Below are 27,485 nucleotides of genomic sequence, written 5' to 3'. Positions count from 1 at the left end.
CTTGGGGTTTGCTTGCCTCCATAATTGTGTGAGCCAATTCCTTATTTTATATACTATATATATGTAAACATTTATATACATATATATGTGTAAACATTAGTAGATTGAGTCGATTCCAACTCCTAGTGACCTTGTGTACTGCAGAGCAGAACCCTGCCCAGTCTTTTTGCACCATCCTATCATCTTCCGGAGCTATATCAGACAATACTCCACTGCTATTTGTAGAGTTTTCATGGCCAGTATTTTTGGAAGTGGGTGGCCAGGTCATTCTTCCTAGTCTATCTTAGTCTGGAAGTTCCGTTGAAACCTGTCCACTGTGAGTGACCCTGCTGATATTTGAAATACTGGTGGCATAGCTTTCAGCATCACAGCAACACACAGCTGCCACAGTATGACAACCAACAGACAGGTGATGTGATTCCCTGATGGGGAAATGAACCCTGGCCACAGCGATGAGAGCACCGAATCTTAACCACTAGACCACCAGGGCTGGCATATATATATATATATTCATTCCATATCTTATTGTTTCTGTTCTCCTGGAGAATCCTGACCAATGCAATATCCCAAAGAATTGAAAATATATAGCCACATAGAAACCTATATATAAATGTTTATAGCACCATTATTCATAATCAAAAAGTGGAAAAAATGCAAATATCCATTATCTGATGAACAGATAAACATAACGATATATTTATATGATAGAATATTATTCACCAATAAAGAGGAATGAAGGACTGATACATTCTACAACATAGATGGACTTTGACATTATGCTAAGTAAAAGAAGCTGGGTGTTATCATATTGTATGATTTCATTTATATGAAATATACAGAATAGGCAAATCCATAGAGACAGAAAATGGATTAATGATTGCCAGGGGCTGAGAGGAGAGGAGAATGGGGAGTGACTAGAGTAATGGGTGTGATGTTTCTTTTTGGGGTGACGAAAATGTTCTAAAATTGATTGTTATGAAGATTGCACAACTCTGTGAATATGCTAAAAATCGTTGAGTTGTATACTTCATTATTATTTTTTTTGTACGAGGAAGATTGGCCCTGAGCTAACATCTGCCAATCCTCCTCTTTTTTTTTGCTGAGGAAGACTGGCCCTGGGCTAACATCCATGCCCATCTTCCTCCACTTTATATGGGACGCCGCCACAGCATGGCTTGCCAAGCGATGCTTCGGTGTGCACCTGGGATACGAACCTCTGAACCCCGGTCCACCGCAGAGGAGCACACGCACTTAACTGCTTGCACCACTGGGCTGGCCCCTGAGTTGTATACTTTAAGTGGGTGAATTTTATGGTACATGAATTATTCCTTAACAAAGCCGTTAAAAAAAATACTGGACCAAAGACACCCCCACCCCCCAAAAATGTTGGCTGGGACTGCACTCGTCTGAAGGAATAATTCCATGTGGTTTATTCCATGCTGGCAAGTTGGTGCTGGCTGTTGTCAAGAGGCTTTCTTTCCTCCACATGTGGCCTCTCTAAGCTGCTTGAGTGTCCTCATGACACGGTAGCTGACTTCTCCCAAAGCAAATAACCTGAGATGGAGACAGGCAGAAGCTGACCTTTTTATCCCCTGGCCTTGGAAGTCACATAGCATCAATACCACTGCATTCTATTCAATAGAAGTGAATCACTGAGTCTGGCCCACATTCAAGGGGGTAGAATTAGGATTTACCTGTTGAAGGGGAAAAGTGTCAAAGAATTAGTGGACATAATTGAAAACCACCACACTGGGTAAGGATGGATGGGGACTTGGCCTAGGAGGAGACCTAGAGAGGAAGTAGTTAGGATTCCGGTAGCATCTTCAAAGACTGCTCCAACAGACTTGGCACTCATGTGATAAGAGCAGGAACAGCAACAGGAAGTAGTTAGAGGTAATACTAGAGTTTCAAATTCTGAGAAAGATGGCAGCTAGGTGGCTCTGGTACAAATGGGACATTCATCAGGAGGGTGAGATTCCAGAGATGATTTGAGTAGGGAGAACTTCTCCAGGCAGTTGGGAATGTAGCCTTAAAGGTGGAGAGAGACGTCTGGAGATGACGGAGTGATAGTCATCACTGAGCAGAAACTGAAGCCTTGGAATTTGAGTTTTCTGAAAGGGATAGTGGACCACATGAGTAGGGTGCTAAGCCTTGGAGAATGACTGGAGTAGAAAAGGAAACAAAGGAGGAAGTACTGAGAAGGGAGGTTTAGAGAGAGAGACAGGGCCAGCCCCAGTGGCCTAGTGGTTAAGTTTGGCACGCTCTGCTTCGGTGGCCCGGGTTTGATTCCCAGGTGCAGACCTAAACTGCACATCTGTCAGTGGCTGTGCTGTGGTGGTGGCCCACATACAAAAAGAGGAACATTGGCATTGGATGTTAGCTGAGGGTGAATCTTCCTCCGCAAAAAAAAAAAAAGAGAGAGAGAGAGTTTAAAGCATTGGATACACCAAAAGATTGAGAAGGATGAGGACCCAGAAAAGTAGGTTTAAATCCACCTCAGTCCAAAATGCCTTTGTTGAGCACCTTATGTAACCATCAACATGCCACTACAAATGAGAGTGGGGTGGTGGCTAGAGCTGGACCTTTGCATCAGCCAGGTCTAGTTACTGGCACGTCACTTGAACTCACTAAACTCAGTCTCCTCATCTGTAAACTAGGAATACCTATCCTGTTGGGTCATTCTGGGATCCATTAGATAAGAAATAAATGATGAAAGTAAGTGGATGAGGAAATCAGAGGAACTGTCCCTCTCTCTGAAAGCATGCTACTAATGACTTGTGAGTGCAGGGTTTGAGTAAATTAGAGGAAGAGAAGTCTGAATCCAGCAGGGTAAGTGAATGCTGAAGACATGTACACGGGTGCAGCTTTCTCTCTTCAGAGTTTGGCAGACAGTTGGCCCATTGCTACTGACAGGTAGTTCTGATTCTGGGAGATGACTGTATTTTAACTTCTGGTTTCAGGTCCGACTGCAGACACAGCCCCCGAGTTTGCCTGGACAGCCGCCCATGTATTCTGGGACCTTTGACTGTTTCCGGAAGACTCTTATTAGAGAGGTATGGTATCTCGGTGCTGGGCATTCCTCTTACTCAGAGGAACACATTCATAAGGTTGGTTTGTTACTCCTCCGGGGGGATAGGGTGACTTTGTGTAGTTCTGCTGGAGGTCCAGCCCACAGCTGCAGCTCTCTCACTGTGCCATCCTATGCCCTCCTGTTGTCATCACTCTGGAGTCTTTGATAGTTCCAGCTGCTGTTTTATACAGGTGACTGAAGCTAATAAAATGGTTCTGTTTTGGAAGGCAGAATTTAGACCACAGGGAATTATTTAAGGAATAATTGGAGACATGAAATGGAAGAAAATGCATATCTGGATCGGTCAGTTCCACAGGGATCAGTGTCAGAAGTTCACATAGGGCCGGCCCCGTGGCTTAGCGGTTAAGTGCACGCGCTCCGCTACTGGCGGCCCAGGTTCAGATCCCGGGCGCACACCGACGCACCGCTTCTCCAGCCATGCCACGGCCGCGTCCCACATACAGCAAGTAGAAGGATGCGCAACTACGACATACAACTATCTACTGGGGCTTTGGGGAAAAAAAAAGGAGGAGGGTTGGCCATAGATGTTAGCTCAGAGCTGATCTTCCTCAGCAAAAAGAGGAGGATTAGCATGGATGTTAGCTTAGGGCTGATCTTCCTCACAAAAAAAAAAAAGAAAGAAAGAAATTCACATAAAATCGGGAGGAAAAGTCAGCCAGTCTGAGGAACAGTGGAGTCTTCAAACCACTAACAAGGACACTAAATTGGTTTGGTATCATTGAATTACATAATAATTTTTCAGATATTTCTTAGAGTGAAAACATGGATTTTCAAAAATTTTCAATTACTAGTGATATTTATTACTCAGTTCATTAGCACATATGTAAAAAACCTTGTTGAGAACTTTTCCTTTGCTTCCTAAAATATAATCTCATATGAATAAGTACTCTATTAAATATATAGTCTTTATTAAATATACAGAAACTGAGAAGCAGGTGTCACCCAGATAAAGAGGGGATGCTGGTAAGTGATGGACTCAGCCTTGGGGAATAAGTTTTTCCCAGGGTTCCTGCAGGACCCAGGTGTGGGAGGAAGATTTTGAGGTGGAGCCTACCCAACTACCCATGCGTGAGATGGTGGCTTTTCTTTTGTAAGGTGCTCCTTCTTTTGTCTGTGCTGCCCAGGGTGGAGTCTGATCAGTGTCTGATGACAGCTTTAGGTTTCAGAGCTGCTCAGAGTCCTCTGCTCTTACAGAGGCAGAGAGGCAGGTTTACATGCCTCTTGGCCAGCAAACGTTATTGAGCACCTGTTCAGCGACTGGGCAGTGTGCTAGGTGCTGGGGGCCTGGGGTGAATAGCTTGTATAAACCCAACTCTCTACAGAGTTGAATAGGCTTCCTTAGTCCATATGTGTGCCTCTCAGTGGTTTTTGCTGTGCCAGACTGAGCGCTCTGCTTTCTGGAGCTGCCAGGAGGAGATCTTAGTTGTGCTGCATGGAAGCAAGCAGGCCAGCACGGTGGGAGGAATGCTAGAGGAGTTGTCAAGAGCTTGAACTTGGCCCCTCAGGACCTGGGCATCCTTCTCAGCCCAGGTGGGGAGCTGTGGGAGGGGCTTTGGAAGGACTTTATCACACGCCACTTTCATAGATCCTCCTCAGAAATTTCTCTGTCCCATTCACCCTTTCCTGTTTACTGCCTCTGCACTTTGTCCTCAGTGAGTCTGCTTGCAGCCTGTAGCAGTGTTAGACCTTTGCAGGATCCAGGAGGAGTGCTGACCAGTACAGTTTGCCCCTTTGGTTCTGCAAAGAAGATTGATTGTGAATGCCCAGGGTCTGCAGTGAGGCAGGTTCTCCAGCCTGGGTCTGTGGACCCTCCCAGTGTGCAGCCCCACCCTGTTTCTCCTGCCACTCTCTGTAAGGAGCAACTTTAACATTTTTTGTATTTGTTATTTAAATTATTCCATTTTGTAGTCAAGTGATACAAGCACTTAGTTTGTTGCTGAAAGGCTTGTAACAAAGTAACAAAGTGATCTTCACACTCCCACTCCACCCCATTCTCCAGAGGCAACTACTTTCAGCTCTTTCAGTTGTTTATGCTGTTTCTATAACTACATAATACACATATTCTACTGTATTTTATACATTGTTGATGTGTTTTAGCTACCTATTTGTGGTAGACGATTTTAACTCTTACATTCCCTATTCCCTTTCTGCCTTGCCCATATGATTTTATCACACTTTGTGGTTTAATCCAATTCACTGTTTTCATGGTTACAACTTTATGTGTGTTTTTTCTGTTAACCAAACAATGTACTATGATGTACATTTCATTTCTTTCTTTTTTTTTTTTTTTTTTTTTGGTGAGGAAGATCAGCCCTGAGCTAACATCCGTGCTAATCCTCTTCTTTTTGCTGAGGAAGACCGGCTCTGAGCTAACATCTATTGCCAATCTTCCTCCTTTTTTTCCCCAAAGCCCCAGTAGATAGTTGTATGTCATAGTTGCACATCCTGCTAGTTGCTGTATGTGGGACATACAGCATGGCTGGAGAAGCAGTGCGTCAGTGTGCGCCCGGGATCTGAACCCCGGGTGGCCAGTAGCGGAGCACGCGCAATTAACCACTAAGCCACCAGGCTGGCACTACATTTCATTTCTTGTGCAACTTTTTGTTTTTCTTGAGATTGGGTTAATAATTGCATTAGTTTCTTTTGCTTGTTTTTCTTTGAATCTTTGTCTCTGTCATCCTGTACGCTAAATGCTCTGTAGAATACCTTTCTGTTTGGTTTTCCACACTGCCTAAATAGTTATAATCTGTTGTTCCAATGTGTGTTGTTTTGCTTTGTTTTTCTTGGAAACATCCCTCCTGGAGTCCTTCATCCTTGTAGTCCCATGTGGACTGGCTTCTTCCCAGGCCTGCTGTACCAAATACCACCCTGGAAATCCCCTTCACCTCTTTTAGGCTGAATATTCCTCTTCCTTGGTTTACTAACCTTGTTTGGTTGAGATATCTGACTGTCCATTTGTTGGCTACTACGTAGTTTTTTTCGTTATCAAACTGTACTGGTGAAAATTGATGTGCAGTCTTACTATTATTTCTTACAATAAAAACTCCATGTCTTAATACTTGGAAAATACACAGTTTTTTAACTACCTGTAATCTCACCCCAAGGAAGTCAGATCACATTGTATATCCTGTTTTGTAGTCTGCTTTTTTTTCACTTAGTAGTCTCTTTTCATGTTACAATGTGATTTTATGCCTGTGTGATAGTCCATTTATGGAATTTCCATAAGCTGTCTCATTAATATCCTATTTGGGACCTTTAGGTTCATTCAAAAATTTTGGTACCTTGTAAATGCTTGATGTCATTGTTCTTTTTACATCTCTGAGTATTTCCTTAGAATAAATTTCTAGTCAGAGAATTTTGTGATGGAAAGGTATGCTACATATTGCTGGATTGCTTTCCAGAATGGAAGCTGTTTCTATTTTTTTCGGCAGTGTATAAGAGGACAACTATTTCTGATAGATGTGGGGGTTTTCTTCTATTTAAAAGCTCTCCTCACTTGGAGGAGGGGTGAAGGAAGGAAGCCACAGGTTAGAGAATACACTGCTTCCCTGTTTCAGCAGTGTAAAGGGTGGTAGTGTCTGTAAACAGCTTCTGCTTATGTGATTCCTTGCAGGGCATCACAGGGCTATATCGGGGCATGGCTGCCCCCATCATTGGGGTCACCCCCATGTTTGCTGTGTGCTTCTTTGGGTTTGGCTTGGGGAAGAAACTGCAACAGAAATGCCCAGAGGATGTGCTCAGGTGAGTACTTATAGGCCTGGAGCACTTGATGCTGTTCTGCCTGGTGGTGTGACATGAGTTAAAGGAAAAAACCTTGGCAGACAGGCAATGGCTGTCCTCCTGGGTCTCCTGAGGCTGGCTTCTGGGAGCTCCGCATGAGGGAGGTACTTTAGTTTCCTTTGCCCTGTGAACCAAAAGGTTTCGGAAAAGCCCTCCCCACCCCCTTACCAGGTTGTCATAATTTCTTCTGTGGGGTAGTATCACTTACTGGGGATATTAGTAATACCAACCCCACAGGGCTGTTGGGAAGTTTGAATGCTAAAATGTGTGTAAAATGTGTGAGCAGTACCTGGTGCTTTAGTAATGATAGCAGCACCCTGTTGTCCATCACCTGATTGGGAAAGGGAGGTTCCAACTTTTGTTTTACTTCATTTTGATAACATGATTATAATTATTTCACGTATTGGTTTCTCTATTAAAGTGAAATAAATTAGTGTATTTCTTTTTAATAAACTTTAAAAAGTTGGATTTGGGTATGAAGAGGCAGATGAGTCAGAATTATAGCTCAGAAATTACAAAGTAGTTAATGAAAACAGACAGGCTTCTTGGGGTGCAAGGGAATTCGGAGTGGAATGACAGGGTACCCTCAGTCTGAGCTGTGCAAGGTGACAACTCCTGGGAGGGGCTGCAGGCAGCACAGAGGCTGGCCAGGCTTGGGCTCCAGGAGCTCAAGAGAGGAAGCCCAGGATGCCATGCAGTTGTTTTCTGTCACTACTTTAGGCTACAACAGGCTGAGTAGTGGTCTATGTGTAGTAGAGATGCTTGTAATGTGAAACTCTATTTCTAGAGTCCTTGTGACCCTCTGAATGTGCCCAGATTCTATATACAATCACAGGTGGCCCCAAATGTGGGTGTATGTGGGGGGTCCCTCTGAACCCATTTGACTGTTGGTAGTCTGAATGTCCTGTGGACACATGTCCTCTCTGAACACCTGGTCTTTTTTTTTTTTTTTGAGGAGGTCAGCCCTGTGGTAACATCTGCCAATCCTCCTCTTCTTTTGCTGAGGAAGACTGGCCCTGGGCTAACATCCGTGCCCATCTTCCTCCACTTTATATGGGACGCCGCCACAGCATGGCTTGCCAAGCGGTGCGTTGGTGCATGCCCGGGATCCAAACTGGCGAACCCCCGGCCACCGCAGCAGAGCGCGTGCACTTAACCACTTGTGCCACCGGGCCAGCCCTGAACACCTGGTCTTTTAGCACATGTGCCAGCTCACAGCTGTACCAGGGCCGTGCACGAGAATCCCCAGTGGGGTCACTGCTAGTACTTTGGCCTGTGGTTTGTTCCCTGTATGATCACATCAACACTCAGAGAAACACCTTTCCTGCTTGAGCAAAGATTGAAACACTCAGGACCCCACCCCCATAATCCTGCCATGTTCTAAATCCTGAATGTCAGCCCTGCCATGTTCCCCTCCCTGCAGTGGTATTTGGGGATAGTATGGAAAGGAGCGTTACCAGAGCCTTGGGGTGGAAGCCCAGGAAGGTCCAGCAGATGCCTCCCTGGGGTGGGGTGGAGGGTGGCAGAATGGGCCAGGCAGTCGTAGGATGTCTACATGGTACCCTGTGCACACACAGAGACCCCATTCACAGGAAAGTCCACAGTCTCAAGAAATGGAGGTGTGCGTGGCCTAGGGTCTGGGCATCTTGGGAAGAACAGAGCATGTTGGTCTCATGAGGGGAAGTTTAGTTGCTGAGGTTTCCTCTTGGGGACAGCAGTGTGAACTGAGACAGTGAAGGAGGCTATGCATGAAAGCAAGTCTCTTGACTGTTCAGCAGTCAGCCTGTGTGCTGGGCTTGCATGACAGAGGTAGATGTGTGAGCCCTGCCTGAAGTAAGTGCATGGCAAAAACTGGGCTGTTGAGACTGGTGCCCTGCCTAGAGGGAAAGACCTGCAGTGGATGTCTCCCTATCCCCGTTTGATATCTGTTCTCCACATCTTGGGCTCCTTGTTGGGTGGGACCAGCCTGAAGCCTCAGCTGTCAGAGGCGTGGGCTCTGGAGGAGCCTGAGACTCAGGCAAGTAAGTGAAGTTTTTTGGAAACGTTTCCTAAATTGTGGGGACTCGATTGAAATGCTAATTGTAGTTTTGTGCTCCATTGCCTTCAGACTACCCTGGTATTGCTAATCCCAGAAAGAAAAGGAGAAGCCAGAGGTGGCACAGTTGTGGACTATAGATGCTAGGAGCCTCAGACTCCTCCAAATACTCGGTGTGGCTCATTCTGTGGGGGCCAGGGTGAGGATCCATATCTCTGGCCTCTGGGGGACCATGGACTCATCATGCCTATCTGAGCACCGTCCCTGTCTGGGTCTTTCTCAGCATTTTACAGCACATTCTTTGCAACTGGCCTGGCTGTCCCTCAGCTTGTGGAGGTAGCCACAGCCATTCCCTCTGGCTTCGATGCTGTCCTGCTTGAATCTCGTCTTAAAATGTTCTCAGGCCCTTGGTGATCCAGAAGAGGTGAGATTGGAAGGGAACTGGGGTTGACTGAGATCCAGATCCTAGGTGAGAGGCTTTTTCCAGAATAACTCTGAATTTTATAGATGGGGAATCAAGACTCAGAGAGGCCTGGAAACTTGTCCAGAGTCACTGTGAATGGCAGGCCCAGGGGAGGAAACTGTGTCTTACTATAAAGCTTCTCCCATGGGTGAGGCCATCTGAGTGTGCAAGTGTGCCACATGACCAAGCTCCTATTTCTCTTGGTGCCGAGACCCCTGCCCTAGGAAATTTGACATCAGAATACACCTAGAACTTGGCTTTTGTGCAAAATGATTTATTTGTGCTTGGCTCCTGCCCAGTTCAAGTAATTATTTTTTCTTACAAAGTCATCCTCTTTGCTGGGATCACCTCTGTCCTGGGTGGTTAGTCACAGGTTCTTGCGTCTGGTTTTTGTTTTCAATACAGCTACCCCCAAATATTTGCAGCTGGGATGTTATCTGGTGTATTCACCACAGGAATCATGACCCCTGGAGAACGGATCAAGTGCTTGTTACAGGTAAGGATGTGATCTTGGATGGGGGGATGTGATCTGGAGGGGAGGTGGCCAGCTTTCTCCATTCAGTATACAATTTTGTGTGGATATTTATGTCCTTTCACCCTTCATAAAGGCTTCAGGTCAGGTATGCAAAACACTTTCAAGTTTTTCAGGAACAGGGAAGCAATCGTAGTAGAATCAAGAACCAGGACAGTAAAACAAACCAACCAAAATGTCACAGCTGTGACGTGTCAGCCCAGACTGATCCACCCTTATTAGTAGCTACTTCAGGAACTTCGAAAGGTGAGTCATGTCTCATCAGAGATGGAAGGGACGCTGCTCCTGTCCAACATCTTATGTCTTTACCGATTGCCCAAATGTGCAGTGCCCGGCTTGTTTTCAGGCTGAGAATGTGAACTGGCTGCCCGCCTTACCACACAGGCCTCCTTTGTTGATTGATTGATTGATTGATTTTTTTTTTTTTTAAGTTTTGCTGAAGAATATTTGTCCTGAGCTAACATCTGTGGCCAGTCTTCCTCTATTTTGTATGTGGGTCACAGCCACTGCGTGGCCACTGAAGAACGGTGTAGGTCTGCCCCTGGGAACTGAACCCTTGCTGCCAAAGCGGAGCACCCCAAACTTAACCGCTAGGCCACCAGGCAGGCCCCAGGCCTCCTTTTAAAAAAGAAATGTTATTGCTTTTTTCTTCTAATTGCTGAAGTAACTTACAAATTCTTGCTAGAAAATTTTGATAATACAGAGAAGCACAAAGAAAAAATATATTTGTTACTTATGATACCACCCCAGTGAGGTAACTGATGTTATGCTTTGTTTCTGAATTCTTCTAGTCTTTTTGGTAAATGTGTATATTAAGAAATGTTATCTTTTGAAATAAAATTGGAATCACATATTATAATAGTTTTTTATAACCAACTTTTTTCCCTTGATATATCATAATATTTTTCTCTGTCATTATTTTTCTGAAACGTAATTTTCTGCATCTTATTTCATTACATGGCTGTCACTTACCCAATAATCCCTTATCTGGGGGCATGGCAAATTATACGTCATAGGGAAGATCTTTGTAAATAAGCTTTTGCATATGTACCTGATTATTTTCTTAGGATAAATGTCTAGACTTGGAATTAGTATGTTTAAAGGGATATACTTTTTAAGGTTTTTAACACATATTACCGAATGGCCCTCCTATAAAGGCCTGTCACTTTCTATTCCTTTCAATAATACACAAGAGCCCCACTTCCCAGCAGACTCTGCAGCATCTAATTTACAGTCTCTGCCAGTCTGATGGGTAAAAAAACTACATTGTTTTAATTTTTCATGCTTTTATTTTTTATTTATTTTTTAAAATTTTTTTTTGTGAGGAAGATCAGCCCTGAGGTAACATCTGATGCCAATCCTCCTCTTTTTTTTTTTTTTTCCGAGGAAGACTGGCCCTGAGCTAACATCCGTGCCCATCTTCCTCTACTTTATATGGGATGCCGCCGCAGCATGGCTCGACAAGCAGTGCGACGGTGCACGCCCGGGATCTGAACCCGCGAACCCATCCCGGGCCGCCCGGGATCTGAACCCGCGAACCCATCCCGGGCCGCCGCAGCAGAGCACGCGCACTTAACCGCTTGCGCCAGCGGGCCGGCCCCTTCATGCTTTTAATTGTTGGTGAGGTTAATTATTTTGATGAATATTAGTTGCTTGTATTTTTCCTTTGCGAAATGCCTGTTTGTGTTCTTTGGTTTTTTTTTAATTGATTTATAAAAGCTTTGGACATGTTAAGGTTATTAATTACTTATCATATGTGGCAAGTCTTTTTCATGGTTTGCATTTGTCATTTAATTTTGTGTATTTTTTTATTAAACTTTTAATTTTGAGATAATTAGGGGTTCACATGCGGTTGTGAGAAATAATACAAAGGAAAAAAAATAAAGAAAGAACACAGATGGGCCGCCCGTGGCTTGGCGGTTAAGTGTGCGTGCTCCGCTGCTGGCGGCCCGGGTCCCGATCCCAGGCGCACGCCGACGCACCGCTTCTTCGGCCGCGATGAGGCCGCGTCCCACATACAGCAACTAGAATGCTGTGCAACTATGACATACAACTATCTACTGGGGCTTTGGGGGGAAAAAAATAAAATTAAATTAAAATTAAAAAAAAAAGAAATAACACAGAGAGATCCCTTGTACCCTTTACCCAGTTTTCTCACAGTGGTAACATCTTGTAAAACTATAGTACAATGTCACAACCAGGATATTGACATTGATACAGTCAAAATACAGAACATTTCGGTCATGCCAAGGATTCCTCCTGTAGCCTTTTACAGCCACATTCACTTCCCTTTCTCCCCTCTGGTCATTAATTATCCAAGCAAACACTAATCTGTACTCCATTTCTATAATTTTGAAACTTCAAAAATGTTATATAAATGGAATCCTACAGTATGTAAACTTTTCAGATTGGCTTTTTAAACTCAACATAATTTTCTGGGGATTCATTTATATTATTGCATGTATGAATAGTGCATTCCTTTTTAGTAGTCCGCAGTGTGGATGTACCACAATATGTTTAACTTTCCATCCATTGAAAGACATCTGGGTTGTTTCCAGTTTTTGGCTGTTATGAATAAAGATACTATAAACATTCATGCACAGATATTTTTCTGAGAAAATAAGTCTTCATTTGTCTGGGATAAATGCCCAGGAGTACAATTGCTGAGTCATATGGTAGTTGCCTGTTCAGTTTTTAAAGAAACTGCCAAAATGTTTTTTAGAGTAGCTATACCATTTTACATTCCCACCAGCAATGTATGAATGATCCAGTTTCTCTGTATCCTTATCAACATTTGGTGTTGTCACTATTTTTAATTTTAGCCATTCTGATAGGTATGTAATGATATCTCGTTTTAACTTGTATTTCCCTAATAGCTGAAGATGTTGAACTTTTTTTCATGTGCTTATTTGCTATCTGTATATCCTGTCTGGTGAAATGTCTGTTCATGTCTTTTGCCTATTTTCTAATAGGATTATTTGTTTTTTTACTGTTGAATTTTGAGAGTTTTTTATTCTAGATACTAGTGCTTTGTCAGATATGTGGTTTGAAAATATTTTCTACCAGTCTATAGTTATTTTTTCATCCTCTTAACAGAATCTTTTGCACAAACACTGTTAGTTTTGATGAAGTCCAGTTTATTAATTTTTCTTTTAGGGATTGGGCCTTCAGTGTTTAGGGCGTTGGGTCTAAGAACTCTTTACCTAGCCCAACATCCTGAAGATTTTTTTCCTATTTTTTCTAAAAGTTTTACTGTATTTATAGTTTTATGTTTTATATTTAAGTATGTGACCCCATTTTGAGTTAATTTTTGTATAATGTATGAGAATTAGGTCAGAGTTCTTTTTTTTTCTTTCGCCTATGGATGTCTAATTGCACCAGTACCATTTGTTGAAAAGACTTATCTTTCTTCCACTGAATTGTGTTTGCACTTTTGTTAGAAATCAGTTGGGCATATTTGTGTGGGTCTATTTCTGGGTTCTCTGTTTTTTTCCATTTATCTATATGTCTATCCCTCTACTAATGCTACACAATCTTGATTAGTATAGCCATATACTAAGTCTTGAAATTGAGTAGACTGATCCCTCCCACTTTATTCTTTTTTTTTTTTTTTTTTTTTTTTTTTTTTGTGAGGAGATCAGCCCTGAGCTAACAACCGCCAATCCTCCTCTTTTTTTTTGCTGAGGAAGACGGCCCTGGGCTAACATCGGTGCCCATCTTCCTCCACTTTATATGGGACGCCGCCACAGCATGGCTTACCAAGCAGTGCGTCGGTGCGCGCCCGGGATCCGAACCAGCAAACCCCGGGCCGCCGCAGCGGAGCGCGCGCACTTAACCGCTTGCGCCACCGGGCCGGCCCCCCACTTTATTCTTTTTAAAAAAATGTTCTAGCTATTCTAATTCCTTTGTATTTCCATGTAAATTTTAGGATAATTTAGAAAATGAGATAAATCTTGCTAAGATTTTTTTCTTTTTTTGCTGAGGAAGATTTGCCCTGAGCTAACATATGTTGCCAATCTTCCACTTTTTTTTTTTTTTGCTTACAGAAGATTAGCTCTGAGCTAACATCTGTGCCAATTTCCCCTACTTGATATGTGGGTCACCGCCACAGCATGGCTAACGAGTGGTGTATGTCCATGCCTGGGATCTGAACCCGTGAACCCCAGGCCCTGAAGCAGAGCATGCCGAACTTAACCACTACGCCACAGGGCCAGCCTCCCCTTGCTGAGATATTGATAGGAATTATGTTAAACCTATAGGTCAATTTGGGCAGAATTGGCACTTACTATTTTGAGTCTTCCAATTCATGGGTATAGTATGTCTCTCCATTTATTTAGAACTTTAATTTCTTTCATCATCATTGTGTAGTTTTCAGCATTAAGCCCTGTCCATGTTTTCTTTATTTACACTTAAGTGCTTCTCTCTTTGACCTTGTAAAATGGCATTGTGAATGATATTGTAATTTTAACTTTGTCTACATGTTCACTGATAGTTTATAGAAACACAGTTGATTTTTGTATGGTAAACTTGCATTCTCTGACCTTCCTGGACTTCCTTATTAATTCTAGGATTTTTTTTTTTTTTTTTAAGATTCCTTGGGATTTCCTACATAGACAATCATGTAATTTGCAAATAGGGTCAGTTTTATTTCTTCATTTCTGATCTGTTTGCCTTTTTTTTTTTTTTTTGGTGAGGAAGATCAGCCCTGAGCTAACATCCATGCCAATCCTCCTCTTTTTGCTGGGGAAGACTGGCCCTGGGCTAATATCCATGCCCATCTTTCTCCACTTTATATGGGACGCCACCACAGCATGGCTTGACAAGCAGTGCCTCAATGTGCGCCCGGGATCCAAACCCAGGCCGCCAGCAGCGGAGCGCGTGCACTTAACTGCTAGGCCACGAGGCCAACCCCTCTGTTTGCCTTTTATTTCCTTATTTCACTGGCTAGAACTTCCAGTACTATGTCGAATAAGAGTAGTGAGAGTGGACATTTTGCCTTGTTCCCAATCTTATGCGAAAGTATTCACCATTTCACTGTTAAATATAATGTTAAATGTAGGGTTTTTTGTAGATTTTTTTTTTTTTGTGAGGAAGATCAGCCCTGAGCTAACATCCATGCCAATCCTCCTCTTTTTTTTTTTTTTTAAACTTTTTTTTTTGTGAGGAAGATCAGCCCTGAGCTAACATCTGCCAATCCTCTTCTTTTTGCTGAGGAAGACTGGCCCTGGGCTAACATCCGTGCCCATCTTCCTCCACTTTATGTGGGACGCCGCCACAGCATGGCCTGACACGCAGCGCATCGATGCACGCCAGGGATCCGAACCAGGGAACCCTGGGCTGCCGCAGCTGAGGGCGCGCACTTAAACCACTTGCGCCACCAGGCCAGCCCCCCAATCCTCCTCTTTTTGCTGAGGAAGACTGGCCCTGAGCTAACGTCCATGCCCATCTTCCTCCACTTTATGTGGGACGCCGCCACAGCATGGCCTGACAAGCAGTGCGTTGGTGCACACCCGGGATCCGAACCCCGGGCCGCCAGCAGTGGAGCGCACGCACTTAACCACTACGCCACGGGGCTGGCCCATGTAGATGCTCTTTATCAAGTTAAGGAAGTTACCTTCTGTTCCTCTTTTTTTTTTTGGTGAGGGAGATTGGCCCTGAGCTAACATCTGTGCCAGTCCTCCTCTATTTTATATGTGGGACACCGCCACAGCATGGCTTGATGAGCAGTGTGTAGGTCCATACCCAGGATCCGAACCCGCAAACCCTGGGCCGCTGAAGCAGAGTGTGCGAACCTAACCACTACACCACCAGGCCGGCCCCTGTTCCCCCTTTTTCTGGAAGTTTTATTGTGAATGGGTATTGACTTTTGTCAAATACTTTTTCTGCATTGATTGATATATGATCATGTGAATTTAACTTTTTAATATGGTGGATTACATTGATTGATTTTTGAATGTTGAACTAAGCTTACATTGCTGCAACAAACCCCCCAACTTGGTCATGATGTATAATACTTTTTATATATTGCTGAATTCTATTTGCTTATATTTTGTTAAGGATTTTTGCATCTATGGTCATGAGAGATATTAGTCTGTCTTTTTTTTTTTTTTTTCTGTACTGTCTTTGATTTTGATATCAGGATAATACTAGCTCCATAAAATGAATCGGCAAGTGTTCCCTCCTCCCTGTTTTCAGAGACAGATTGTGTAGAATTGGTGTTAATTCTTCTTTAAATGTTTGGTAGAATTTTACAGTGAAACCATCTAGGCTTGGAGATTTTTTGGGAGGAGTTTTAAAATTATGAATTCAATTTTCTTAATAGTCACAGGGCTATTCAAATTGCTTATTTCATATTGGGAAAATTCTGGTAGTTTGTGTTTTTGTTTTTTGATCTAAGTTGTTTGATTTGTGTGTCTAGAGTGTTTGTAGTATTTCCTTGTTATCCTTTTGATGTCTGCAGGGTCTGTGGTAATAGCTTCTGTTTTGTTCCTGGTATTAGTAATTTGTAACTTTTTTTTTCTCTGTCAGCCTCACCAGAGGTATATCAACTTTATTGATCTTTTCAAAAAAACAGCTCTTTGTTTCATTGATTTTCTCTATTGTTTTTCTGTTTTCAGTTTCATTGGTTTTTGCTTGTGTTTTTATTATTTCCTTCCTTTTTTTTTTTTTTTTTGTGAGGAAGGTCAGCCCTGAGCTAACATCCATGTTAATCCTCCTCTTTTTTTTGCTGAGGAAGACCAGCTCTGAGCTAACATCTATTGTCAATCCTCCTCCTTTTTTTTCCCCAAAGCCCCAGTAGATAGTTGTATGTCATAGTTGCATATCCTTCTAGTTGCTGTATGTGGGACGCGGCCTCAGCATGGCTGGAGAAGCGGTGCGTCAGTGCGTGCCCAGGATCTGAACCTGGGCCACCAGTAGCGGAACACGTGCACTTAACCACTAAGCCATGGGGCCAGCCCCTATTTCCTTCCGTTTTTGCGTGCTTTGGGTTTAGTTTTCTTTTCTTTTTTTTAATTTTATTTTATTATTATTATTTTTTAATTTATTTATTTTTCCCCCCAAAGCCCCAGTAGATAGTTGTATGTCATAGTTGCACATCCTTCTAATTGCTGTATGTGGGACTTGGCCTCAGCATGGCCGGAGAAGTGGTGCGTCAGTGCGCGCCCGGGATCCGAACCCGGTCCGCCAGCAACAGTGTGCGCACACTTAACTGCTAAGCCACGGGGCCGGCCCGAGTTTTCTTTTCTTTTGAGGTGAGAGCTTAGATTATTGATTTGAGGCTTTTCCTCTTCTAATGTATGCAGTCAGTGCTATAAAGCTTCCTCTCAGCACTGCTTTAGCTGTACCCCATGAACTTCAACGTTTTATATTTTCATTTTCAGTCAGTTCAGGGTGTTTTCCAACTTCCTTTTTGACCCATGAATTATTTAGAAGAATGTTGTTTAGTTTCCAGGTGTTGGAGATTATTAATTTCTAGTTTGATTTTATTGTGATCAGAGAACATAACTCTGATTTAAATGAGAACATGATTTAAATTCTTTTAAATTTCTTGAGGTTTGTTTTGTGGCCCTGGATATGGTCTGTCTTGGTCTGTTTTCCAGGGGCACTTGAAAAGAATGTGTATTCTTCTGTTGTTTGGTAGAGTGTTCTATGAATGTTAATTAGATCCTGTTGGTTGATGGTATTGTTGAGTTCTTCTCTATCCTTGCTGATTTTCTGTCTAGTTCTACCAATTGTTGATAGAGGGATTTGAAATCTCCAACTGTAATTGTGGGTCTGTCTGTTTCTCCTTTCAGTTCTATCAGTTGTGCTTCACATAGTTTGCAGCTTTTTTGTTTCATGCATACACGTTAGGATTGCTATATCTTCTTGGTGGATTGGCCCTTTTATCACTATATGTAATGTCTTTTATATTATCATTATATAATATACCATATTTTTGCTTACTGTGTTCTTTCTTCTTTCTTGATGTTTCAGGGCTCCTTCTTTTATTGTTTCCTTTCTGTTTAGAGAACTTCTTTTAGCCATTCTTTTGGGATAGATCAGTTGGTGACAAATTCTCTTAGTTTTCCTTCATCTAAGAATGCCTGATTTCCCCTTTATTCCTGAAGAATATTTTCGCTGGACATAGGATTCTGGGTGGACAGTTCTTTTCTTTCAGCACCTGAAAGATCCTATGCTACTTCCTTTTACCCTCCCTGGTTTCTGCTATCATTCTAATTGGTTTTGTCCTGTAGGTAAAATGGCATTTTTCTCTGGCTGCTCTTAAGATTTTTTTCTTTGTCTTTAGTTTTCAGAAGTTCATTTGTGATGTGCCTTTGCATGGATTTATTTGGGTTTATTCTGTTTAATGTTCATTCAGCTTCTTGAATCTATATGTTTATGTTTTGCCAAATATGGGAAGTTTTTAGCAATTTTTTCTTTGAGTACCTTTTCAGTCCCTCCCTCTTTTCTTCTCTCCTTCTGGGACTCCTAGGACACAAATATTAGATTTTTTGTTATAGTCCAACAGGTCCTCGAGGTTCTGTTCAATTCATTTCAGTCTGTTTTCTTTCAGTTGTTCAGATTGGATATTTTCCATTTTTCTATATTCTAGTTCACTGATTTTTTTCCTCTATTCCCTCTATTCTTCTGTTGAGTAAGCCATCCACTGGGCTTTTTATTTCAGTTGTATTTTTCAATTCTAAAATTTCCGTTTGATTCTTTCTTACACCTTCTAAGACATGGAAGAGACTTTTTATATTTCTGTGCTGAGACTTTCTTTGCTGTGGCTTTCTATTTTATCATCTGTTTCAAGCATATTTATAATTGCTCATTAAAGGATTTTTACCATGGCTTCTGTAAAAATCTTTGTCAGATGATTCTGACATCTCTGTTGTCTTGGTGTGGGCATCTCTTGCTTGTCTTTTTTCTTTCAGTTTGAGATCTTCCTGGTTTGGGGTGTGATGAGTGATTTTCAATGGAAACCTGGATACTTGTGTATTATGTGGAGACTCTGGATCTTATTTAAACTTTCTGTTTTAGCTGGCTTTCTCTGACACCACTCCAGCAGGGAAGGGAGGGAGGCTCCCTTGTTACTGCCAGGTGGAGGTAGAAGTCTAGGTTCCTCACTCAGTCTCTGTTGACACCTGAGGATGGGGCACTTCTTTTTACCGCTGGGTGGGTGTGGGAGTTCCAGTGTTTCCAGTGACACCACAGGATAGGAGGGCACTGGTTACTGGCTATCAGAGATGAAAGTCCTACTTCCCTACTTGGCCTTTTCTGACTCTACCCTGGCAGCATGTTGGGTGTGTCATTACAGCCCTGCAAGGGTAGGAGTCTAGGCTCTCCACTTGGTCTTTACTGGCGTGGATGGGGCTGAGGCCACAGTTTTTTCTATGGTGTTTAGCTAGAGTAGAGTGTTTATCGTCTAAAGGTTTTCTATCTTTCTAGGCTGTCCCTTTCCTGGTCCTTTGCTTAGAGATTGTGGACTTTTGTTGGGGCTTCTTTTTGTCTGTGCCTGTTGTCATTCCTGGATTGCCACCATCTTCAGCTCCAAGTCTGAGATGTATCAAAAAGAAAATCCAAGGAACTCACCACATGTCATTCTTCAACACCCAAGATCCCTAGCCAATCTGTCTTCTTCTCTCCAAACTTTCAGAGTCTTCTTATGTTTGTTTTAAAAATAACATCTAAGGTTTTTGTTGTACTTAGCAGGAGGAATAGGGAAAAGTACTTCTGGAAGCAGAAGTCTGTATAGTGATTTTGACTAAGGAGATGTTCGTTTTCAGTAGCCTTGACCATCAATCTTTTCGCTCATGGCTTCTTCCTTCTCTTTTATGACTGAAGGCCTTTTCTGCTCCTAGATGAGACATTCTCTAGCCATACTCTTCTCTCAGACTCCTCCGTTCTGCTGGGTGACTACTTTGTATCTCTCCTCTCAAATCCCCACCCTCTCAGTAGATGACCTGGCTTCCCAGTTCATTGAGAAAAACCACCAGAAGAGGACTTCACTAGATGCCCTCTGCCACCTCCACCCACCCACCAGCACCTGCTGCTACAGCCATGGCTGCCCAGCTTATTTCCACCAAGGATGGCCCATACTTCTGCTTGACCTCCCCCCCCAATTGTGTACCCATCCACAGACCTCACTTCAACAGTTCTTCTCTCTCTCTCCTTCAACATCAGTTTTTGCTCTTCACTGGATTGTTCTCATCAGCAATAAAAGCATAAACATGCTTATATTTTTCACCTTAAAAATACAAACTTCTCTTGGGGCTGGCCTGGTGGTGTAGTGGTTGAGTTCACCCCTTCTGCTTCTTCGGTGGCCTGGGGTTTGCAGGTTCTGATCCCGGGCGTCGACCTACGCACTGCTTATCAAGCCATGCTGTGGTGGCATCCCATGTAAAGTAGAGGAAGATGGGCACAGATGTTAGCCGAGGGCCAATCTTCCTCAGCAAAAAGAGGAGGATTGGCAACAGATGTTAGCTCAGGGCTAATCTTCCTCACAAAAACAAAAAACAAAAAACACTTCTTTCTATTCTACTTCCCACATCAATTTCTATGCTTCATATCTTTGCTCTCCTTTACATCAAATCTCTTTGAAAAAGGTTTTTCTTTTTGTTTTTGTCTTCTACTCACTGTTTCTAGTTCATCTTCTCTAATTGTTAAATCCACTTCAGTCTGGCTCTTGCCTCACAACTCCAACATAAGTACTTTTGTCAAGGTTACCAGTGATGACCTTTACACTAAGTCCAGTGTTCAGTTATTGGTCCTCATCTTTCTTGATCCATCAATAGAATTTGACTCAGCTGATCCTCTCCTCTTCCTTGAAGAACTCTCTTCACTTGGCTTCTCTCCTGATTTACCTCCTACCTACTTGGCTGCTTATTCTCTGTCTCCTTTATTGATTAATCATCATCTTCTCAATCTTTTAATATTCATGTGTACAGGGCTCAGTCCTATTACACTCATTTCCTTGATGATTTCCTTGTCTCATCACTTTTAGACACCATTTATATGCTGATGATTCTCCAATTTATGTCTCCAACTCAGACTTTTCCTGAATGCCAGACTAGTTTATCCAACATTTCCATTTGGCTGCTAATAGGCACCTCAAAGTCACTGAGTACAAAATTGAACTCCTGGTCTTCCCCAATACCTGCTCCACCCACAACCTTCTGCAACTCAGTTGGTGGCAGCACCATCCTTCTAGTTGTTCAGCCCTTAAACCCAGGAGTCCTCTTAGATTTCTCTCTTTCTTTCACCGTACCTGTTCCATCTGTTGAACAGTTAAGCTAGCTTTCAATGTATCCCAAATTCATCCCTTCTCAGTCACCTCCATTACAGCCACATTGCTCCAAGTCATCTTCATCACTGGCCTGGATGACTGTGAGGGCCTCCTTACTTGTTTCCCTGCTGACAGTCTATACAGTGCATAACAATGAGAGGATTCTGTTAATATGTCAATCCCATGGTCAATCTTCAGTGGCCCTCTAGATCACTGTGAGTCAGCTCCAACGTCTTCTAGTTTCCTGGGATTCCATGCTGTTTCTCAGACCCACCAGGTTCACATGTGTCTGGATCATTTGGGGAAGTTATATAAAAAAAACCCATTGATACTCTATTGACATTGTCTTAAATTTATTATTTTTAGAAAAGTTATGTCTTTCCGATTGAGAACTTTTCCCAACCAGAATTATGACTTTCTCTTTATTCACCTCTTGTTTTGTGTCCCTTGGAGATGTTTTGGAGTTTTATTTATGCATATCCTATTGCTTGATGCACATATATTTTATTGCTTTTTTCTTTTTTTTGAGGAAGATTGGCCATGCGCTAACATCTGTTGCCAATCTTCCTCTTTTTTCTTTTTTCTCCCCAAAGCCCCAGTACATAGTTGTGTATCATAGTTGTAGAGTTGTAGCTCTTCTATATGGGACGCCACCTCAGGGTGGCTTGAGGAGCAGTCACTAGGTCCCCGCCCAGGATCCGAACTGGTGAATCCTGGGCCGCCAAAGCAGAATGCACGAATCCAACCTCTTCACCGGGGCGGCCCCTTTTATTGCTATTTTGAATGAGATTCTTTTACATTATTTTTCAACTGGTTATTGCTGGTACATAAGAAAATTATTGGACTTATATATTTTGTAAATGTTTCTCCTTGGAACTCTTAAAGCTGAATTCTCTTTCCAGCTTTAATTACTCTTTGCTTGATGCCCCTGTGTGTTCTGATTCCTCTTGGCTCTCTACTTGCTGTAGCTTCTGCATGGGACTATCTTTCTTTCAAATCTTTTCTGAGATTACCCCTGTCTGCCCTCAGGCTCTTGGCTCTTAGGCCCTAGAGCCCTGAGGCTGGGATGGGGGCCTCTCCTTGGCCCTTCCCTGGCTCTGCACAGGACCTCTATCAAGGCACTTAGAGCTCTGAATGCAATTTCCTGTTTGCCTTTTCTTAACCAAGCTTCTGATCAGTTAGGGGTTGGAATGGAGTTGGTGCTCAGTGGATATTTTTTGAAAGAATAAGTGAATGACTGAAGTGTTTGTCTCCTCCTTTCTAGACCTTCCAACTAGCTTTATTGGGAATGCTCTTGTATTTGGGAGATTTACTCAACTTATTTTTCAGCTCTTCTGTTGATTTTTTTTCTAGTCAGTGTGTGTGTATTATTCATCTAGCAACTTCCACGAATATTGCATGTTCCAAATACTTAACCAATTTGACGGTGAAGTCTTCCATTGGTCTAATGCATAATGACCACTTCCACATTCCCTTTGTAATCTTCAGTAACCTACTGAGGCTGTTGACTTTCATGTTACTATTGCTGACTTGATGATTCTCCCCTCCCTCTCAGATTCAGGCTTCCTCAGGGGAAACCAAGTACACTGGTGCCTTGGACTGTGCAAAGAAGGTGTACCAGGAGTCTGGGATTCGAGGCATCTATAAGGGGACTGTGCTCACCCTCATGCGAGGTAACCTTTGAGATCACCTCCACCTGAGGTCACCTTGGTTGGGGGTGGTTCTCTCCTGAGGTGGATCTGCTATGGAGAGTCTTGCCTGGATCGCCAGATTAGCCTTGGCATCATACATGCACAGCTCTAACAAGGCTGGCAGTGTGTGTCCTGGTTTCAGGCAGTCTCACTTCTAGCCAGTGTGGACACAAATGAGGATGGGGGACTTCGATCCTTCTAGGAGGCTTGCCTTCAGGGGTGGAAATCATGACAGTGGCACTTGGAATAGAGTGGCAAGTAGATAGAAATCATGGCTGAAGGGATGAGTGGGAAGAAAGAGTGACTTAGGAACAGAGGGGTTCTCCCTGGTTTTGAGAGGCATGTCCTGCTGGGGTGGCAGTAGGAGAGGCAGAGACAGCCCCACTCTTGTCCTGAAATGGCAGCTTGGAGGAAGGCCAGATGCTAGCTGTGTTTATAACTGTTTGGAGTGGGCATATCGGTAGGGACCACTCAGAGGGGACTTTGAAGATGAGTGATGTCATGTACTCACTCATACCAGTCCTTGACTCAGAGTAGCATCTGATTGCTGCAAAGTGATCATTGCAAATAGGAAGTGCTGCTGAGGAACTTCTTAGGAAACCTTGAAGGGTGCAGTGCCAACCTTGGCTCTTCTAAGTTGAAGAAATCTGTGAGGATTTTAGATGATTTCATTCACCTCTTTCTTGCCATTAACAGACGTTCCAGCCAGTGGAATGTATTTCATGACATATGAGTGGCTGAAAAATATCTTTACTCCGGAGGGAAAGAGGTGAGGAGAATAGAAGAACTTAGAAGCCACTTTGCCCAGTCATGGGTAGGTTGTCCTTTCCTGTGAGTGAGTCTGAAGGCAGAAGTGGGACTTGCTTCTGGCTCCATGTCCACTTTCCTCTTGTTGTTGCTGAGGCTCAGCTAATACCTCTTACTCTGTGCCTCACCCAATGGAGCAAGTATCTGAAACAAGTGCGTGACACCTCCTCCAAGGAGTGGCAGCTGCCATGTCTCAGGAGCCTGGCCTTGGACCTCCTCCTCTCTCCAGCCAATTTCTTTCTCTCTGTAACTTCCCTGTCTGCCACAGGAGGGATGGTCTGAGTGCCACTCTCACAGCATTTGTCTAACTGGGGCTGTGGCTGGTATTCTGCAGTGTCAATGAGCTCAGTGTGCCTCGGATCCTAGTGGCTGGAGGCATTGCAGGGATCTTCAACTGGGCTGTGGCAATCCCCCCAGACGTGCTCAAGTCTCGCTTCCAGACTGGTGAGTGGAGCATAGTGGGGTAGATGGAGGTGGAGTGGGTCCCAGAACTGGCTGCCCCTGGGGAGCAGAGCTCTTAAGGCCCTAGGGATACTCACCCTCCACCACAGCACCCACATCTGTCTGACCAGCATTCTCCCTTGCAGTCCTTGGTGTTCTAGGAACCCTAGATTCATTTTTTGTTTTGTTTTTTTTGTAAGGAAGATTAGCCTAGAGCTAACATCCGTCACCAATCCTCCTCTTTTTGCTGAGCAAGATTGGCCCTGGGCTAACATCCATGCCCATCTTCCTCTACTTTATATGGGACGCTGCCACAGCATGGCTTGACAAGTGGTGCATTGGTGCACGCCAGGATCTGAACCTGCGAACCCTGGCCCACCGCAGTGGAGTGCGTGCACTTAACGGCTACGCCACCAGGCCGGCCCCCTCGGAACCCTAGATTCATTTTTATCTTGGCCAGAACACAAAATAAGTGAGCTAAGAAGTCAAATCTGTTCTTGTTCCCCCACAAGAGCAGAAGGACTGTTTCATTCTTCATTCCTCTTCTCCACTCCCTCAGCACCAGCAATCCAGGCATTTGTGTCTGTTTGTCCCAAGGTGAACTGTGTTGTCTGTGGACTGGTCCAAGATGACCTGCAAGGTGTCCTCTCCCTGGTACTGTGACCCTGTAGGAAGACTTGACTACAAGATTGTCCCCATGTGGGTCACCATGTTCAGGCAGGAAGCTTCCTGATGCTTTAACAGTTGAGTTCTCCCCACAGCACCTCCTGGAAAATATCCTAACGGTTTCAGAGATGTGCTGAGGGAGCTGATCCGGGATGAAGGAGTCACATCCTTGTACAAGGGGTTCAATGCAGTGATGATCCGAGCCTTCCCAGCCAACGCGGTGAGTGGCTGGCAGGGGCTGTGCTTTCCCTTTGGGCTCAGAATAGGGTGCAGGTGGGTTGACTTCTGCTTGCTCCTGGGATTGGATTGGGGATTCAGTTTTCCCCAAACTCCACCCTCAGTCAGAGCCTCCTTGTTTGCTCCCTTTCCTGAAGCTGTCAGGAAGATTTCCTTTGGGATTCTCTGAGGTGAGGGGCTTTCATTTCCTGACTTGGCTATCAGAAGCGGGCACTTACAGAACATGCATTTTCTTCCCCTCTTGGGAATGAGAAAGCACAGCTTGATTCCTTGAGCTGGGGTGGGAGTGAGGTTAGGGAGGGATTCTGGTCCTGACAGGGCCAGCTAAGCATGGTGCTGGGTCTCTGTGAATTGTCACAACTCCTGCTGGCTTTTTTCTTCCAACCCCTTCTCAGGCCTGTTTCCTTGGCTTTGAAGTTGCCATGAAGTTTCTTAATTGGGCCACCCCCAACTTGTGAGGCTGAAGGCTGCTCAAGGTTTCTGGATACTGGAAGCTGTCACCGAGGAAGAGCAGTGGGCAGAACTAGGCCGTCCTGAAGGGTGAGGGGAGGGGGATTGTGGGATCAGAGCTCTGTGTGTGGACTTGTTGGGACCGTTGCCTTAATGACATCCTCTACCTGGTGTAGCTTGGTGTGCCATTTTGAAAATTGAATTCACTCTTGTCAATTTAAAGGATGTCAAGAGGATTTGGAGATGGAGTAAGTAGCTTCTAGACCAGATACAACGTGTGGCCATAGTGCTGTCTACTGCTTGACTACTGGCCCTACTACACCCAAAATACTCACGAGAGAGGGACTCTCAGCCTCTCACTGGAGGCGCTATGCATGTTTTGAACCAGCTGACCAGGAGCTGGGGTCTTCTTCGATCCCTAGCCAGGAATACCCACCAGATTTCCAGGGTACTATCTAATCCAGGCCTGCACATGAGGATGTGGACTTGAGGCCCATGTCTGTCTGTCCAAGTAGACTGAGCAAATGTGCCTAGGGGCAGATAGCCTGTTAACAATTGGGTTGATTTTTCTTTCTGCATGCAAGTAATCAAAATTAAAACTAGAGTAGCCTAATTTCCCAGGAGTAGATGGAGAGCTTTCCCTCCTACACAGTGAGGAAAGTTTTGATATCGACTGACAGTCCCAGCATGCTGGGGGATAAGTGAGAAAGCCCAGGGTGTAGGAAGGCTCTTTTTGCATACTCTTTATTCTCGTGAGAGCACCCTATTTTAGTAGGAAACAATAAATATTGTTTCTAATTTTTGCATTGTGTGAAATTTTTTTCTTTTGGGGTCATTTTTTTCTTTCTGGGTCATTTCAGCAGGCAGTCTGTGGCCTTGGTGGAGGCATCCAGTATCCTTCCCTGGTTGCTTCAGGCAAGGGCTCCAGCAGGAGAAAGGAGGAAGTTTTGGCCAATGCAGCCTTCCCTGACTGCCCTAGCCCTAGCTGCTTGAGGCAGTGGGGGGTGGGGCGGGGTGACTTGATTGGTAACTGTTTCCACAGCCCTCAGTGCAATCCTGGCATGCAGGCTCCCCCAAGGCCCAGCCTGCAGGCCATCCCTTCATTCTTTCACCTCTCTGCTCTCAGCCATGTGGGTGTCTGAACTAACAGAGGGAGAGTTAATTGTTCTAAAAGGCCAAAAGCAATCCTGAGTTTTCATATGGGCTTTGGGGTCACTGTGTGATCTGATGTCACCAGCCTAGCTTTACTAATCAGGCTGTTGATGGTGCCCAGGTGCAGCCAGAGGAAGTGAGAGAGTTGGAGAGTCACAGGCTAGTCTGTCGAGGGCGAGTCTATCGGAACTGGGCTTCTCTGGCATTGTCTCATCTGGCAGTCACAGTTACAGCCCTGCTAGCACTTCCACCTTGCTGCAGCTGCACAGAGACCCTTGGACTTTGGCTTGAGAATCATCATTCTGTGTAAATGCGTGAGTGGGGGAGGGACCCACTCCCATCTGGGATTGAGTGTGGCCAACCTGGCAGGAAGCTTAAGATTTCAGGGTTTGAGGAAGGAGGCTTTATTCATGGAAAGATAGGAATTATGGCCAAGTAAAAAAATAACATTGTTTTTTTGGGGTGAGGAAGATTGGCCCAAAGCCAACATGTGTTGCCAGTTTTCCTCTTTTTGCTTGAGGAAGATTTGTCCCTGGGCTAACATCTGTGCCAATCCTCCTCTATTTTGTATGTGGGACACTGCCACAGCATGGCTTGACAATCTTGTGTATAGATCCGTGCCCAGAATCTTAACCACAAACCCCGACACGAGAACTTAACCACTGTGCCACTGGTTCGGCCCCCAAAATAATATTTTTTGAGAGATGAAAATTGTGTGGGGGCCGGCCCCGTGGCTTAGCGGTTAAGTGCGCGCGCTCCGCTGCTGGCGGCCCGGGTTCGGATCCCGGGCGTGCACCGATGCACCGCTTCTCCGGCCATGCTGAGCCCGCGTCCCACATACAGCAACTAGAAGGCTGTGCAACTATGACAT

General features: G+C 44.1%; 1 protein-coding gene across 1 annotated transcript in view; it reads left to right on the top strand.

The window, feature by feature from the left end:
* The window catches only part of SLC25A20 (solute carrier family 25 member 20), a 30,460-nt gene extending 4,196 nt beyond the window's left edge, over window positions 1–26,264 (top strand). The window contains exons 2-9 of the mRNA XM_058557861.1: window positions 2,961–3,053; window positions 6,705–6,832; window positions 9,775–9,865; window positions 22,726–22,843; window positions 23,558–23,630; window positions 24,003–24,112; window positions 24,871–24,995; window positions 25,408–26,264. Coding sequence (XP_058413844.1) covers window positions 2,961–3,053; window positions 6,705–6,832; window positions 9,775–9,865; window positions 22,726–22,843; window positions 23,558–23,630; window positions 24,003–24,112; window positions 24,871–24,995; window positions 25,408–25,470 — 801 coding nt within the window. The 3' untranslated portion in view covers window positions 25,471–26,264. The remainder of the gene's footprint in view (window positions 1–2,960; window positions 3,054–6,704; window positions 6,833–9,774; window positions 9,866–22,725; window positions 22,844–23,557; window positions 23,631–24,002; window positions 24,113–24,870; window positions 24,996–25,407) is intronic.
* The last annotated feature ends 1,221 nt before the right edge of the window (window positions 26,265–27,485 follow it).

The sequence above is a fragment of the Diceros bicornis genome, chromosome 2, assembly GCF_020826845.1.
Source record: "Diceros bicornis minor isolate mBicDic1 chromosome 2, mDicBic1.mat.cur, whole genome shotgun sequence".
Taxonomy (NCBI): domain Eukaryota; kingdom Metazoa; phylum Chordata; class Mammalia; order Perissodactyla; family Rhinocerotidae; genus Diceros; species Diceros bicornis.
The sequence above is the reverse complement of the archived record's forward strand: the minus strand, read 5'-3'. Positions and strand labels throughout refer to the sequence as shown.